The sequence below is a fragment of the Sus scrofa genome, chromosome 1 (assembly GCF_054392235.1).
Source record: "Sus scrofa isolate SSC_HxYL_T2T_F1_AM1 chromosome 1, Sscrofa_HxYL_maternal_Yorkshire_Landrace_v2.0, whole genome shotgun sequence".
NCBI lineage: Eukaryota > Metazoa > Chordata > Mammalia > Artiodactyla > Suidae > Sus > Sus scrofa.
The window spans coordinates 273,501,524-273,518,040 of record NC_139383.1 but is presented as its reverse complement, the minus strand read 5'-3'; the positions used below and the strand labels follow the sequence as shown (position 1 = coordinate 273,518,040).

The window sequence follows — 16,517 nt, the reverse complement described above, 5'->3', positions numbered from 1 at the left end:
GGTGAGGCAAATATCCCTATTAGACTACATATTCCATCTCTCAGATATTAAGCAGCACCAAAACATGCATGAGCTCATTCCTAAAATTCTAACCACTGGATTAGAATTTGATCAATGTTAGATTAGTTTAGGGCTCTGGTAGAAGGTAGGGAAGAGTCAAAACTGTGGTAATGGTTAGAAGAAGGTTAGGATATACGCCCAAGAGTAGTATTTCTGGGTCATATGGTATTTCCACACTTAGTTTTCTAAGGAGCTGCCATAATGTTCTCCATAAATGTTGTACCAGCTTACATTGTTACCAACAGTGCAGGAGAGTTCCCTTTTTGCCACACCCCCTCCAGCATTTGTTATTTGCAGACTTATTAATGGTGGCCATTCTGACTGGTGTGAGGCAAAACTTCCCTTAAGAAAGACACATGAATCGGCATGTTCATTACAGTAGTATTCACAATAGCCAAGAAATGGAAACAACCCAAATGTCCATAGACAGATGCTTTGATTAGGAAGATGTGGTATATATACACAATGGGATACTACACAGCCATAAAAAAGAAGAAGATAATGCCATTTACAACAACATGGGTGGAACTAGAGACTCTTATACTGAGTGAAGTGAGTCAGAAAGAAAAACACAAATACCATATGATATCACATATCTGGAATCTAATATATGGCACAAATGAAGAACTTTTCCACAGAAAAGAAAATCAAGGACTGTCATAGGCCATTGAGGTGAGAAGGAAATATTCTAGATCAGTAAAAATATGAAAAAATATATCTGTGCTATGCACATGGCATAGCAGATGGATTTGTACCCAGTGTCCATGTCCATCAGCATCTTCGAGACACTGACTTATGAAAAGGAGACATCTGTGAAGGCCAGGTGGCTGAGGAAGAAGTACATGGGGGTGTGGAGGTGAGGGTTCAGCATGATGAGCAGGATGATGAACAGGTTCCCCAGAACCGTGGTCAGGTGTATGCCCAGGAACAGGGCAAATAAGATGTCCTGCTGCTCTAGATGGATGGGGAGCCCCAGAAGGAGGAATTCAGACATGCAGCTCTGGTTCTCCCTCCTGATGCTGTTCTTGCCTCAGATGGGAATTGGGCAAAGTGGGAAATGTCAATGAACCTGCCATAAGATTATAGGCATGTCCTTTTCACTATGAACAGTCTTAATTTTGGGTACATTGCCCTTTATTTTTCTTAATTGTTGGTGAATGAATCAGTCTTTCCAATTGTGGCCTCAATAATATATAAAACCCTCACATTAGCCAAGTTTTTTCCCAATGAAACCAATGGGATTTAATTCTTCATTCACTAAAAATTGTTGAACAACAGCTTTCTCCCATATTGAGTACAGAGGAGTCAACAAGAACTGAGAAGTCTCTGTGTTTGAATTTACATCTTTACATCAAGAGAGGTTTAAACTTCTGTAATTTACTAAGATGAAAATGCAAAAATGGTACCAGATAGGAGCTATCAACAATTCATTGTACAACTATAAATGTAATAAATTCATTGAGTAGTTAAAAATAAATTCATTTCTTGTTAAAAAGCATATGAAACCCCTCACATATGAAAAGAATTACTAAGCTGTGTCATAGGCTTTCAGGGTACTTTGCACCATCCTACCTATTTTGAGTCACTTAAAATCCCCTGTTATAAAAATGTCCAATCCAGGCTTCCAAGCCAATGTCAGGAGTTCAAGGCACTGTTCCAATTGTTTCACAAGCACTTTCAAATTAAATCTTTGTGGCAGCCCTAATAAATATTCTTACACACATTTTAACCTGAAGAAAACAAAAGTATACATAATTTAAATGTGCAAGGAAGACACAATTAAGTGCATCAGCTGGTATCACAACACAGGTCTGTCTGACCAAGATCCATGCTCTTAACAAATGAGCAAGAATAATACACCATCAGTAGTTTAAATGTCCAGAGAAGCTGCATTGTGTCAGCTACCTTTCTCCAAAATCTTCCTAATTCCCTCTAAGAAAATATATTCCTATTTATATATCATATGAAGGATTTTCATATGCTTTAACCACTCAACAAAAATCATATTTTAGGACTGCTTGGTACACAAGGCAAATCTTTTTTTTTTTTCCTAGGGCCATATCCATAGCATATGGAGATTCCCAGGTTAGGGGTTTAATCGGAGCTAAAGGCACTGGCCTATGCCAGAACCACAGCAACATGGGATCCAAGCCACATCTGCAACCTTCACCACACTTCATGGCAATGCCAGATCCTTAACCCATTGAGCAAGGCCAGGGATTGAACCTGCAACTTCATGGTTCCTAGTCAGATTCATTAACAACTGAACCATTATAGGAACTCCAAACAAGGCAAATCTTAAGTCTTCATTTTATAAATGTAGAAGGCGTAGCTAAGAGATAAATTATTTACCTCAGGTGACTTGGCTTTTTTCTTTTTTGTCTTTTTGTCCTTTTTTGTACAGCAGGAAGGAACACCTTGCTTATCCATTCTAAATGTAAGAGTTTGCATCTACTAACACTAAACTCCCTGTCCATTCCTCTCCCTTCTTGGCAATCACAAGTCTCTACTCTGTGTCTAAGAGTCAGCTTCTATTTTGTAGATAGGTTCATTTTTGCTTTGTTGTAGACTCCACATATAAGTGAATCATATGATGTTTGTCTTTGTCTTTCTGACTTACTTCACATAGTAAAGAATATGCACTTCCATCATGTTGCTACAAATGGCATGTTTTATTCTTCTTTAGGCCAGACTAGTAGTCCCTTACACACACACACACACTCACACACACACACACACACACACAGACACACACACACCACATCTTCTGTAACCATTCTTCTGTGGATGGCCATTTAGGTTATTTCCATGTCTTGCCTATTGTGAAAAGTGCTGCTATGAGCATAGTGGTGCATATATCTTTTTCAATTGTAGTTTTATCTGGATATATGCCCAGGAGTGTGATGGCTGGATCATGTAGTAGTTCTATATGCAGTTTTCTGAGTGAAATGATATATTTTAGCAGTATGGAGTTTATTGAATATCATTATACCTCCAAACCTCTGGGTGTTTTTAAAGAAACAATAACAAAATCAAGTATGGCTATGTCATTCCTCTATGAAATCCCTTCCAGTGGGTTCCCAAATTGGACTGAGAACCAATGACTCAACTATAATGGTTCATTTTATATGTCAAATTGGCAAGGCTAGAGCACCCAGATATTTGTTCAAACACAATTCCAGATGTTTCCATGAAGTTATCTTTGTGGATGAGATTAACAGTATAATCTGAAAATTCTGAATAAAGCAGAATTTCCTCCATAATGAGGGTGGACCTCACCCAATCAGTTAAGGACCTTAAGAAAAGAATGATCTCCTGTGAAATCAGATTGTTATGATCATTATACAACTACAGATGGGATAAATTCATTTGAGTAATAAAAAAATGAAAAACAAAGAAAAAGAATGATCTTCCACACAGAAGAAACACTTCTGTCAGCAGCCTGCCTTCAGATTCAAACTGGGGTTCTAGCCTGCCAACCTACACTTCAGACTTTACAATTGCTAGCCTCCAGAATTATACTAGTCATTTCTATAAAATACATCTCTCTCTTATTTTTTTCTTCTCTTTTGGATACCCCATGGCATATGGAGATTCCAAGGCCAGGGATCAGATCTGAGCTGATGTTGCAGCCTATGCCACTGCTGTGGCAACTCTATCCTTTAACCCACTGCAGAGAGATGCAGCCAATCCTTGGGCAACAGCAAGAACTCCATAAATCACTCTTTCTTACAAACACACACACACATACACACACACACACACACACACACACACACACACACACACACACACACACACCATATCTGTTCTACTTCTCTGGAGAATCTTGATGAATATGATTACCATGACCTTAAGTGCTCAAAACTCTGGGCCTCTGGTATCACTGAAGTAATCACCCATCATCCCTCCCCCACTTAGTCCCTTCCAGCTACAGAGGCCCCATTAATGTCCCTGAAATTGGCCAGGAACCATCTCACCTAAAATTTTTTAGGTACTGATCTCCATGCTTCTGTCCATGTATCACCATGGCTCGCTCACCTGTCCTCACTAACATCTTTGGATATTACCATCCCAATGAGCTCTACCTAGACCACACAGTGTGAAGTTATGAGCTACAGCCCAGCTCTCTTGCTTATAGCCCCCTTTACTTTTTGGGGTTTTTGGCCACACCTATGGCATATGGAAATTCCCAGGCTAGGGCTCAAATTGGAGCTGCAGTAGCCAGCCTACACCACAGCCACAGCAACACAGGTTCTGAGCCAGCTCTGCAACCTACACCACAGTTCACAAAAATACTGTATCCTTAACCCACAAAGTAAAGCCTAGGATTGAACCCGTGTCCTCATGAATAATAGGTTCATTACTACTGAGCCAAGATAGGAACTCCTTCCTCCCCCCCCCCCTTTTTATGGCTCCTTTATTCATAGACTATCTTAGCTTCAAAAATTCAGAATTTATTTCAGGCATAGAAACCCATCTTCCATAGAACTTTCATCTCAGTAAAGAAATAAAGACAATTTTAAAAATAAGTAAAGTTTCCAGTGATTCAGAAGGTTAAAACCTGATATGAAACAAAAAAGCAGCATGATGAGCTGGATCAGGAGTGCTGGAATGTAAACTATATGAGGTGATACAGCTTTTTTACTGTGCATTTCCAGAAGGTAGAAAACTGCCTGACATATTGTGATCATGCAGGAGATATTTTTGGGTGCATAAATTATCAATTGGAGTTCACATTGTGGCACAGCGGAAACAAATCTGACTAGGAACCATGAGTTTTTGCATTTGATCCCTGGCTTTGCTCAGTGGGATAAGGATCTGGCATTGCCATGAGCTGTGGTATAGGCCACAGCTCAGAACTGGTATTGCTGCAGCTCTGGCATAGGCAGGTGGTTAGACCCCTAGCCTGAGAACCTCCATATACCACGGGAGCAGCCCTAAAAAGGACAAGAGACAAAAAAAACTTTATAAATTCTTGCATTTAATTGTTTCATGTCAGAAGTGAGATCTCTGGAGAAAAGACAACACCCATTTCTAAGATGAAAATTAATCCAAGAGCCATAGACTGTTCTCAACACAAACATCCAATTTAGGGGAAAAATTAGTCTTCCTGGAATGGAGAAATTTGCTAATTGAATTGACTACTGTGTCCTCCCCTATTGTAATCACAATAAAATGAAAGTTTATTTTGTTTAACAAATGAACTATAGTACTTTATTAACTTGATAATGCATTGAAAACATAAGAGTTTTGGACTTTACTAAAACTGAACATTAGAAACTCAACTGAATATTTATAGCTTTGGAAGATGAGAAGCTAAGACATGGAAGCAACCTCAATATCCATCAACAGATGAATGATAAAGAAAATGTGGTACACAGTGTAATAGAATATTACTCAGCCATATAAAGAATAAAATAATGCCCATTTATAGCAACATGGATGAGCCTAGAAATTATCATACTAAATGTAGTAAGCCAAGCAGAAAAAAATCACATAACATAGGATACTCTTTATATGTGGAATCAGAAAAAATGTTAAAAATAAATTTATATACAAAATGGAAATAGATTCACAGGTATAGAAAATGGTCACCAAAGGGGAATGGAGGGAGGGACAAATTATAAGTTTGGGGTTAACATATACACACTGCTATATGTAAAGTAGATAATAAACAAGGACCAAAAGTTTAGCACATAGAACTACACTAAATATTGTGTAATAACAGATAAGGGAAAAATATGAAAAAGTATATACTATGTAATATATTTAAAAGTGAATCACTTTGCTCTACACCTGAAATTTACACAACATTGTAGTCAACTATATATCAAAATAATTAATGAAATAAAAATTTAAAAAACAATGGTCAAGAGATGACCATAATATCATACACACACACACACAAACACACACACACACACACACTTTAAAAGACTGTAAAAACCCAAATGTAATAATAATATAACTCAAGGAAAAAATAAAATTTAAAAACACATACATATACAAACAAAGGAGTCGGATGCATTGAAAAGCAAAATATTAAACGTGTTTTATTGCTAATGATATATTTAGAGTTATGGAGGAATAAACTGATGAGGAATATTTATAAAGGGAAAATGATTGATCCAATAATAATGACCATTTAAAGGACAGTGATGAAAGTGCTAGAGACATGGGTGTCAAACACACAACTTTTTAAGGCATTTCTGACAAGGTCAATGAGTAAATAAGAACATGGTTAGGTGATTTTCATGTGGTGAAAAGGTTGTTGTTTCTGAAAATAATCCCCAGAGCCAATGTCATGTCTCTGTTCCTCAGGCTGTAGATGAAAGGGTTCAGCATGGGGGTGACCACTGTGTACATCACAGAAGCAATGATGCCTTTGTAATGAGACTGGCCAAATGAGGGGGAAAAGTACAGGGCCATAATTGTCCCATAGAATAGAGACACCACAGAGAGGTGGGAGCCACAGGTGGACAAGGCTTTGAAGATCCCTTTAGTAGAGGGGACCCTCAGGATGGAGATCCCAATGCGTCCATAAGAGACAAAGATGCCACTCAGTGGAAAAATGAAAACTGCAGCCCCTGCACTGAATATGACCAGCTCATTGAGAGAGGTGTCTGAGCAGGACAGCTTAAACAGGGAAGCAAGGTCACAGAAGAAGTGGGGGATGATGTTGTCAGCACAGAAGGATAGTTGAGCCAGGAGGAGGGTGTGGGTCAGGGCATAGGCACAGGAAATGAGCCAGCATCCAGCCAGCAGACATAGGCACAGCTCCTCCCTCATGATGATGGTATAGCGTAGAGGGTGACAAATGGCCACATACCTGTCATAGGCCATCACAGCAAGAAGAAGGTTATCAATGCAAGCAAAAAATATGAAAAAATACACCTGTGTTACACACCCTGCATAGGGAATGGATTGATCCTGAGTCTGCATGTTCATCAGCATCTTAGGGACAGTGACAGAGGAAAAGGAGACATCTGTGAGGGCCAGATGGCTGAGGAAGAAGTACATGGGGGTGTGGAGGCGAGGGTCCAGCCTGATGAGCAGGATGATGAGCAGGTTCCCCAGCACTGTGGTCAGGTATATGCCCAGGAACAGGGCAAAGAACATGCCCTGCTGCTCTGGATGGATGGGGAGCCCCAGGAGGAGGAACTTGGACACGATGCTCTGGTTCTGACTCCTCATGCTGCTTTTCTCTCTTCTGGGAATGAAAAGAAAGCAGAAAATCCTGGGACCTAGAAGTACTGACCATTGCAGTTACCACATCGTCACATGGTTTCATTGTATAGACAGGTCTTACTGCACTGCACACACACACTGATGCCTCATCCAATCTGGTGGGAGAAATGCAACATGATTTGTCTGAACACTGACACAGTCACATGGAGAAAGCCTATGATTTCAATCAAGCCCTTCAGTGGCAATAAGGAACTGCTCATTCTCTTTTGTACCAAGTGGAGACATCATGATAGACAGTAGGGAGGGAGTAATAAATAAGACACAGTACCTTCCATGGCTCTACTGTCAGACTGCTTATGTGCTTATATCTGTGTAACACACACAAACATGCACACTCACACACACTCACACACGCACCCACCACTTAAAGTATTATTTGGAAGATTAATGTACCATGTACAAAATATAGTGCTTGACACAAAATCTTATTTTTATCATTAGAATGAATGTAAGAGATACAAAAGAAAGAAGGAAAGAAAGAGAAAGAGGAAGAAGTGAAGGAAGGTAGGAAATAATGTAGGAAGGGAGGCAGGGAGGGAGAGAGGAAGGAAAAAACAAACATTAAGAAAGTTCCTCAAAAAATTAAATAGAATTTCCATATGATTAAGGAATTTACTTCTACTTATGTATCCAGAATAATTGAAAGCAGCGACCAAAATGTATTTATACACCCATATTTAAAACAGCATTATTGGAGTTCCCATTGTGGCACGATGGTTAATGAATCCGACTAGGAACCATGAGGTTGCAGGTTTGTTCCCTGCCCTTGCTCAGTGGGTTAATGATCCGGCGTTGCCATGAGCTGTGGTGTAGGTCGCAGACACGGCTCGGATCCTGCGTTGCTGTGGCTCTGGTGTAGGCTGGTGGCTACAGCTCAGATTCGACCCCTAGCATGGGAACGTCCACATGCTGCGGGAGCGGCCCAAAGAAATAGCAAAAAGACAAAAAAATAAAATAAAATAAAATAAATAAATAAAACAGCATTATTCAAAGTAGACAAAAGTTGGAAACAATCCATGTCCTTTAGAAGATGATTGGATAAATATAGTCTGGTCTATACATACAATGGAATACCATTCAGCATTACCAAAGTTAAGAAATCATGATACAGCCACAACATGAATGAACCTTGAAGACTTTATGCTAAGTAAAATCATGCAGTCACAAGAGAGTAAATATTGTAAGATTCCATTCATATGAGATTCCTAGTATAGTCAAATTAATAGAAACAAAAAATGGAATGGCAATTGCCAGGGGCTAGTGTGGGGAGGAAAATGAGGAGTTATTGTTCAGGGGTTACAGAGATTCAGTTTGGGAAAATAAAAAATTCTGGAGGTGGCTGGTGGTGATGGTTGTACAACAACCTGAATTACTTAGTGCCACATAAATGTACACAAAATTATTGAAATGTTACATTTTGTTACATATATTCTATCACAGTAATTTTCTTAATTAAAAAAATATATCATAAGTCAGTAAACACTGACTATAAATAGGAATCAAAAGGAAGGTGATCCAAAAATTAAATAAATCAACTCATTTCTTGGGCAGGATGGGTAAGCAGACATCAGGAACTGAAGATGACAAACATTCAGGAGGCCATCAAGCAAGATCAAGTACCTTCCTGAAAATGAGTTGACCTCTGAGGTCTCGCTCTCCCATCCAGGAAATGGTAAAGCCCAGACCATGGATGGCCCTTGAAGATTAGTCCACAGCACTTGACTCATTGCAGTTTTAAAAACTTTTCCAAGAAATAGCTTGATTAATATCTGCCATTGTCTCTGTGTCTCTCCCCTTCCATCACCAGGGCTTTAAAATGGCTCAGTTCTGAGCATACATGCAAAGCAAAGGACATGTGAATTTGCCCAGTGAGGTGACCAGAGAGCCAAGATATTGCAGGTGCTCTAGTACCAAGGACCTATATCAGAATTCACAGTCATCTGATTAATTCAACATGCTTCCAAAATTGATCCCACATTGATCCCCAGAGTGGACATGTGGAAATCATCAAACATCAATTAGGAACATCGTGAGAAGTTCAAGAGCCTTCAAACCATCCAGATAAATTGTGCCACCAACTTAGCATAAAGAGGACTTGGTTGCTGTCTGTTTATGTCTAGTGCTGAGACAAAGGAAGACTCAGGCTGTGAGGCTGCCTGAGCAGGTCAAATGCTTACACATATTTCCAAGGCCCTTGCATGACCCTCTCTGCTCTAAAGCCATCCAAGGAGAGGAAAAGGAGAGTGTCAGTGTGTTATACACAAAAACAGACACTCAGCATGAAACATAGTGACATAAAAACAAAACCCCAGATGCTGCTTTTTGGCCTTCCCCAACCTATGCTCATCCTAGTCAGAAGTGAGGTTTGTACGGATTCACTCCAACTTACTTACATCCTTAAAATGAAATCTTTTCTCAATCACAATTTTAAAAACATGAAAACACAAACGCTTCTACACTCTTGGTGGAGATGTAAAATGGTGTGGCCATTATGGAAAGTGGTATGGAGATTCCCCAAGACATTGAAAATAAAACTAGCACATGATACAGTAATCTCACTTCTGGGTGTAGACCAGAAAGGACTGGAATCAGGATTTCAGAGATGAAAATACGCTGCCATATCCATTGCAGCTCTGTGCACAATAGATGAGCTATGGAAACAAGCCACATGACCATCGACAGATGAATGGATAAATGTGGCACATATACACAATGGATTATAATTTTGGCTTAAAAAATGGAAATCCTACCATTTCTGACAAAATGGATGAAATAGAGAATATTATGCTAAGTGAAATAAGCAAGTCCTACAAGGACAAAGATTGCAAAATTTCACTTTGAGAAACTCATAGAAGCAGAGACTAAATGGAAGTCAGAAAGGGTTAGAGGGAAGGAGAAATGCAGTGTTGTTATTCAGTTGAAAATAAGTTTTAGTTATGCAAGACGAATTCATTTTAGAGACCTGCGTTACAGTATAATACCTAGAATCAAAAATACTATACTGTGCACCTCAAAATTCCTTAAAAGAGTAGTCTCATGTTAAGTGTTCTTACCATATAAAAAGGACACAGGGACATTCTGAGAGAAAAGAGATATGTTGATGACCTAGATTGTGGTGGTAGCTTCACAAGTGTGTGCACATGTTCAAACTCCTCATTATATACATTAAATATGTGCGGTTTTGTGTATAGAAATTAAACGTCACAAGCTGTTTTTTTTTAAAAAGCCAAGACCACATCCATTCACCCACGCAACTCACAAACCATACACTCTCATACACACACACTCCACTACTCACACTGAGAATCATGTGTGATCAAACCCAACAAAGAAATAACTTAAAAAGAAGCAACATGCACACAGCAACACAAGCACACACATGTGTACTGCAGATTTCCAGCCTCCATGGTCTCTTGCTAGCACTGTACAATAGGGCTTTCCACAAGGATGTAAATATTCTATAGTTGTGTTGTCCAATACAGCAGCACCAGTCTCCTGTGGCTACTGGAGACTTGAAATATAACTAGTGCAACTAAAGAGCCCAACTTTTAATTTCAGGTCATTTTAGTTAATTTTAATGTTATGGCCACTTGAGGCTGGTGGCACCATGTAGGTCACTTTGTGAATCAGTCACTAAAAACACATGATTATATGAGCAACATGAGCACACATTTTCTCTCCCTTCTCTTCCAGGTCCTCATATCAACACACACATCTAGGCCAAGCAAAGGTTCCCCACCTTGCTCCAATCTGTGCTGGACCAGGCTACTACCTGAGGACTCATCTCTTATGCCTCGATTGCCTGATGATATTTAGCACTTCCACACCTGTTTACAAGAAGGAGGACAATCAGCGGGGAAGATCCACATTTACCAACAGGACAGAGACCCCAGGGAACACACTCCCAAGCTTCTGGTTGGAGAAGACAACTGACTTAACTGCCCAATTTCCTGTGTTCCTCTTGAGATGGATCCAGTGCAGGGACCAAAGGGACTCAACTACAGGAGTCCCAGAAGATGTCTCTAATGTCAGTGACACATTGGTCTATCCTCTGCCTGGAGAGGCCAGGAACACCCTTGCACTTTGAAGAACATACAATGGAAATTGTCATCCATCCACTGAAGAAAGAACCAAACAGAGTGCTAACAGGTCTTGAGACCACACACCACTGACACTGAAATATTTTGCAGCTCACACCCCATCACGATCACTTTTTCCATGCATATGTAACCACAAAAGACAAAGTCATCTTGAGAAAAATGGGAAAAACTCTAGGCATCACACTTCCTGATTGCAAACTCTACTTCAAACTTTAGAAATCAACACAGTATATTACTGGCATTAAAATACACATATTAAAAAAATGGAACAGGAGTTCCCATCGTGGTGCAGTGGTTAACGAATCCGACTAGGAACCACGGGTTGTGGGTTCGATCCCTGGCCTTGCTCAGTGGGTTGAGGATCTGGCGTTGCCATGAGCAATGGTGTAGGTTGCAAATGCAGCTCAGATCCCATGTTGCTGTGGCTTTGGCATAGGCTGGTAGCTACAGCTCCTATTAAACACCTAGCCTGGGAACCTCCATATGCCATGGGAGCAGCTCTAGAAAATGCAAAAAACAAAAACAAAACAAAAAAGACAAAAAAATGGAACAGAATATAGAGCCCAGAAAGAAACCCACACATATTTGATCAACAGATCTGTGACAAGGGAGCCAAAAACACACAATGTGCTGGGAAACTTGTTACCCACATACAAAAGAATGAATGTGAATCCCCAAGAGTGAAAAAAACTGTCTGTACCATCCCATCCTGGAGACAAAGATGTTTGCCACCTTCGTTGGCAACAATATGGCCGTAAGGGAGATATTCAGGGGCATCTCACAGTTCACAGCCATGTTCCAACAACATGGGTGGACCTAGAAGGCATTATGCCCTATGAAATAAGGCAGAGAGACAATGTTAAATATCATGGTATCTCACTTATAATTGGAGACTAGGAAAATCAAAACAACAAATCTACAAAATGAAAACAGACTCATAAAGACAGAGAAGAAAGTGGCAGTTGCCAGAGGGTATAGTGTCTGGTGGAGATGGATGAAGTAGGTGATGTGGACAAAGAGGAACAAACCTCCAGTTATAAAATAAAGAAACCTTGGGATGCAATATACAGCATACGGAATATGATTGATAATAATGTAAATGCTTATGGGGACTGAGAGTTACTAGACTAATAATTACGGTGATCATTTCATAATAAGTGAAAATGTCAAATCATCATGTAATACACCTGAAATTAACACAATATTGTTTGAAAACTCTATTTCACACAGTGCCTGGACAGGGAATTGAACCTTGGACCCTCAGATTAAAAGCCTGATGTTCTACTGACAGAGATACCCAGGCCCTGCAAATTATATTTCAATACAGAAGTTAGTACAGTGGATTGGTGATAGAATAGTCCACAAACTATCATTCACAATGATGAAAATTTTTATATACTTTTGGGTCCTAGGATAAGGGCATTACCCATGTTTCTTAATTAGTACTAAACATCAGCCTTACATTCCCAGATTTTTTCAAAAATAGCACAGCTACATTAAAAATTTGTGTTCTTTAGAGTTCGCTTTTTGGTTCATCAGGTTACAAACCTGATTAGTATCCATGAGGATGCAGGCTTGAACTCTGGCCTTTCTCATTGGGTTAAGGATCCAGTGTTGCCACAGGCTGCATTTTAGGCAGCAAATGTAGCTCGGATGCCATGATCCTGTGGCTGTGGTGTCAGTTGGCAGCTGAAGCTCTGATTCTACCCCTATCCTTGGGACTTTGATATGTCACAGGTGCAGCAATAAAAAGAAAAAAAATTTTTCCAATTATTAGTGAGTTTATCATTGATCATTTGTTTAAAATAGTGTTTGCAAGCTTCTCTACAGTAACTTACTATTTTAAACTTTGTAATTAACTAAGTATGTTTTTGTAGATACTTTGAGCCTATATAACCATGACGCATTTCTTAATAAAATTTAGCCACTGTATTCACTGATGATTCGTATATGGAAAAAAACTATTGCAAATATGGTGGTCAAATGGTGATTTTCAAATTTTATCATTTCTTCTATGTTGATTAGCTGTATTCTCCTACAGGAAGGAACTTCCCCTTACTCCATATTCATTCTTTTATTCATTGATTTTTTATATCATCATGGACTCATGAATTTGCATTTATTCTGAGTTGTAACCCATTACTGATGTTATTCATTTTGAAGCTCTAATTATTCTAGATTTGGCCAATGGAAGCTCCTTCCAGCTGGCTTCTGGGTCCCCTTCATTCAGTGAGCACTTTTTATTTCCAAGCGCAGAAAAATTTCCCTGGTCTTGATGTCTCCTGGCCCCTGCCCTAGAATCAGCCATTTTTCTAAGTCGCTTTGGTTCCTATTAGAAGACACTGATATTCAAAAATCAAATTTGGCATTACGGGTCTTTGCTGCTTACAGGGCTTCAAGTGATCTCAGATAATACAGCCAGGAAACATATATTAAATAAATACAGAACATAGAAACTAGAAACAAGCAAACTCAAGGAATGCTTACCCCTAGGAGATGGGTCAGAGGTGGGACAGAAAGAATGGGAGATGGGAACCTGACAGATATTGATATATAATTTCAATCTGTTTATACACATTATAACCCAAGAGTTCAAGTTGGTATCTTCAATTCTAGTTTGACACCATAGAGTTCTTTCTAACCTCTCTTTTGCAGGTACATCACACAGTTCCCCCATTCAGAAGTCATTCTCTTTTGCAGGACAAATTTACTTATTTACTAAATCTTTGAATACATGTAATTTCAGAATCTTGAACTGAAACCACTGTTAATAACAAATAACATCAGTGCAAAAAACGTTCTTACCAAAAAATGTGCCTACAGTTTTTTACTTAATGTAGTTTATAGGCAAAATTTGATGATTAACAATAATTAGTTATTTATTTTCCCCTTTTTTCTGATTATGGTACTAACTCAAAATATAGTTAGGCTCATTTTTTGTTCTATTCTACTTTATTTCCCATCACCTTCTTTTTATTTTTTAGTGATAAAAGATAACATAGTCAAAACTATACAAAAAAATATACTCATCTCCCCATCTTTTCTGTCCTTTCCCACCCTGTCCCCTTTAGGTTGTCAGTCTCATTAGTTTCAAATTGATTCCTTGGGTGTTTTTTCTTGCTCAATGGGAAGTTACGTGTATATATGTTATTTTCCCTTCTTTTGCACATGGGAAGTAGCATGCTATAGATGCTCTTTTATGCATTGCTTTTTTCCATTTAATAGTATATCTTGGAAAACCTTCCATATTAATTCATAGGTATCTTTACCATCATTTTTTCATAGCTGTGAAGTGCTCAACAGCATTGAAGTTCCATACTTTCCTTTTGAAGCCCTAGAATAAAATAGCAGTTATGAACATATTAAATGCCACCTAATTGTATACCTCAAATTGGTAAAATGGTAAATTTCATGTTGGGTAGGACACTATAGCACAATAAAAAAAATTTTAAGGACAAGCAAGATATCATCTCTACATAAAGCACAGAAAAAAATAACAAAAAGTTATAATGTATGATTAATAACTTAAGGAGTGCATAAGGAATAACAAACTATATGTTTTATTGATCACAAAGGATAAAGTGAAAAACATGAAATCAGATGTCTCAAGTAGAAAATATATAGAAAAATGGAAAACATAAATTCAAATACATTCTGATTATATTGGATGTTAAGAGATCAAATTCTCCAGATATGCAGTGATGGTCAACCTACATAAAAAGACCAAAACACAACTTTACACTGTTAAGAACTGACACTTTCCAGATATAAGGACATAAGAAACTTCAAAATGTTGGGAAAGAAATACATGTAAACAAATCTAAAAGGAAGCTGGCATATCTAAACTAATATCAGAGGAAGTAAATGAGATGGGAGGATAGGAGCCATGGCTAAAGAGAAATATCCCCTCAACCATAAATGCAATGGTGTGCTGTTCAATGAATAAGAGAAGGCTCCCTATCATAGGAGAGCATTACTTTCTATCATTAGCCAATTTTCATAGGGTAATAATGCCCATCATAGCTGATTTCAAACCACCAGCAAGGTGTCATTGACTGTGGAATTGAAAAGAGATGTTCACAATCAGCTTGAAGCCAATGCAAGCCAAATTCAGTACATCTCACAGAGATAAATCAGTCCATAAGGAGCAGAACATGATGCTAAATCAGTGTGTTCTCAGCAACATAATATAAAAAATATATAAGCAAAAACTGACATATCTAAAACAAGAAAAAGATGAAACTGCAATCATAATTATGTTACCTATTTTGCATAGGCTTTTTCACATACTATAAGATGAAAAAGAAGAACAAATTAAAGATAAGGAATATTAACAATGCAAGAAAAAACTGGACCTTACTGACATATGAACACTACATCTGATGGTTGAATGCATGCTCACCTGAAGTTACAGATTTGCCAGCTGTATGCTAATTTTAGGAGATATATCTCACTGTGCTCTTGACTGCAATAAGAGGATTTAGTGATTATAACTTCAAGAAGTTAGCCCTATTTACAAATGTATTTAGGGCCTGTTTTATGTCTCTGTTCCTGAGGCTGGACATGAAGGTGTTCAGCAAGGGAGTAACTACTGCATACACGACGGATCTGATTATGACTTTGTCATTGGAGTCCAATGATGAGGATAAAAAGGAAACACCAGCAAGGGTCCCATAGGATAAAGACACCATAAAGAGGTGGGAACCACAGGTGGAACAAACTTTAAAGGTTCTCCTGGTGGAAGAGACCCTCAGAAATGCAATCCCTATATGAATAAATGAACCCAAGATAGTACTCAAAGGCAGGATAAGAAGGCTTCCTCCCACAGGAAAGATGACCAGCTCATTGAGGGAGGGGTCTGAACAGCTCAACCTCAGGAGTGTACTGAGGTTACAGAAGAAGTGGGGGATGGTATTGTCCATTCAGAAAGACAATTGGACCAAGAGGAGGGTGAGCAACAGGGTGTGGATACAACAGAGGAATCAGGATCCAGCGAAAGAGACACACAGTTCCTGCCTCATGATGGTGCTGTAGTAGAGAGGCTGGCAAATGGCCATGTACTTGTCATAAGCCATCACCATCAGAAGGAAATTGCCCAGGCAAAAA

At 38.8% G+C, this 16,517-nt stretch overlaps 1 protein-coding gene and 1 pseudogene across 1 annotated transcript in view; both read right to left on the bottom strand.

Annotated features, from left to right (window-relative positions):
* Window positions 1-6,090: 6,090 nt before the first annotated feature.
* Window positions 6,091-16,517, bottom strand: part of LOC100517451 (olfactory receptor 1J4-like) — a 188,903-nt gene continuing 178,476 nt past the window's right edge. Inside the window, exons 2-3 of the mRNA XM_021075781.2 lie at window positions 11,051-11,138; window positions 6,091-7,273 (exon numbers count right to left, since the gene is read on the bottom strand). Coding sequence (XP_020931440.2) covers window positions 6,316-7,257 — 942 coding nt within the window. The 5' untranslated portion in view covers window positions 7,258-7,273; window positions 11,051-11,138 and the 3' untranslated portion in view covers window positions 6,091-6,315. The remainder of the gene's footprint in view (window positions 7,274-11,050; window positions 11,139-16,517) is intronic.
* LOC100523111 (olfactory receptor 1J4-like) lies at window positions 15,899-16,486 on the bottom strand (annotated as a pseudogene).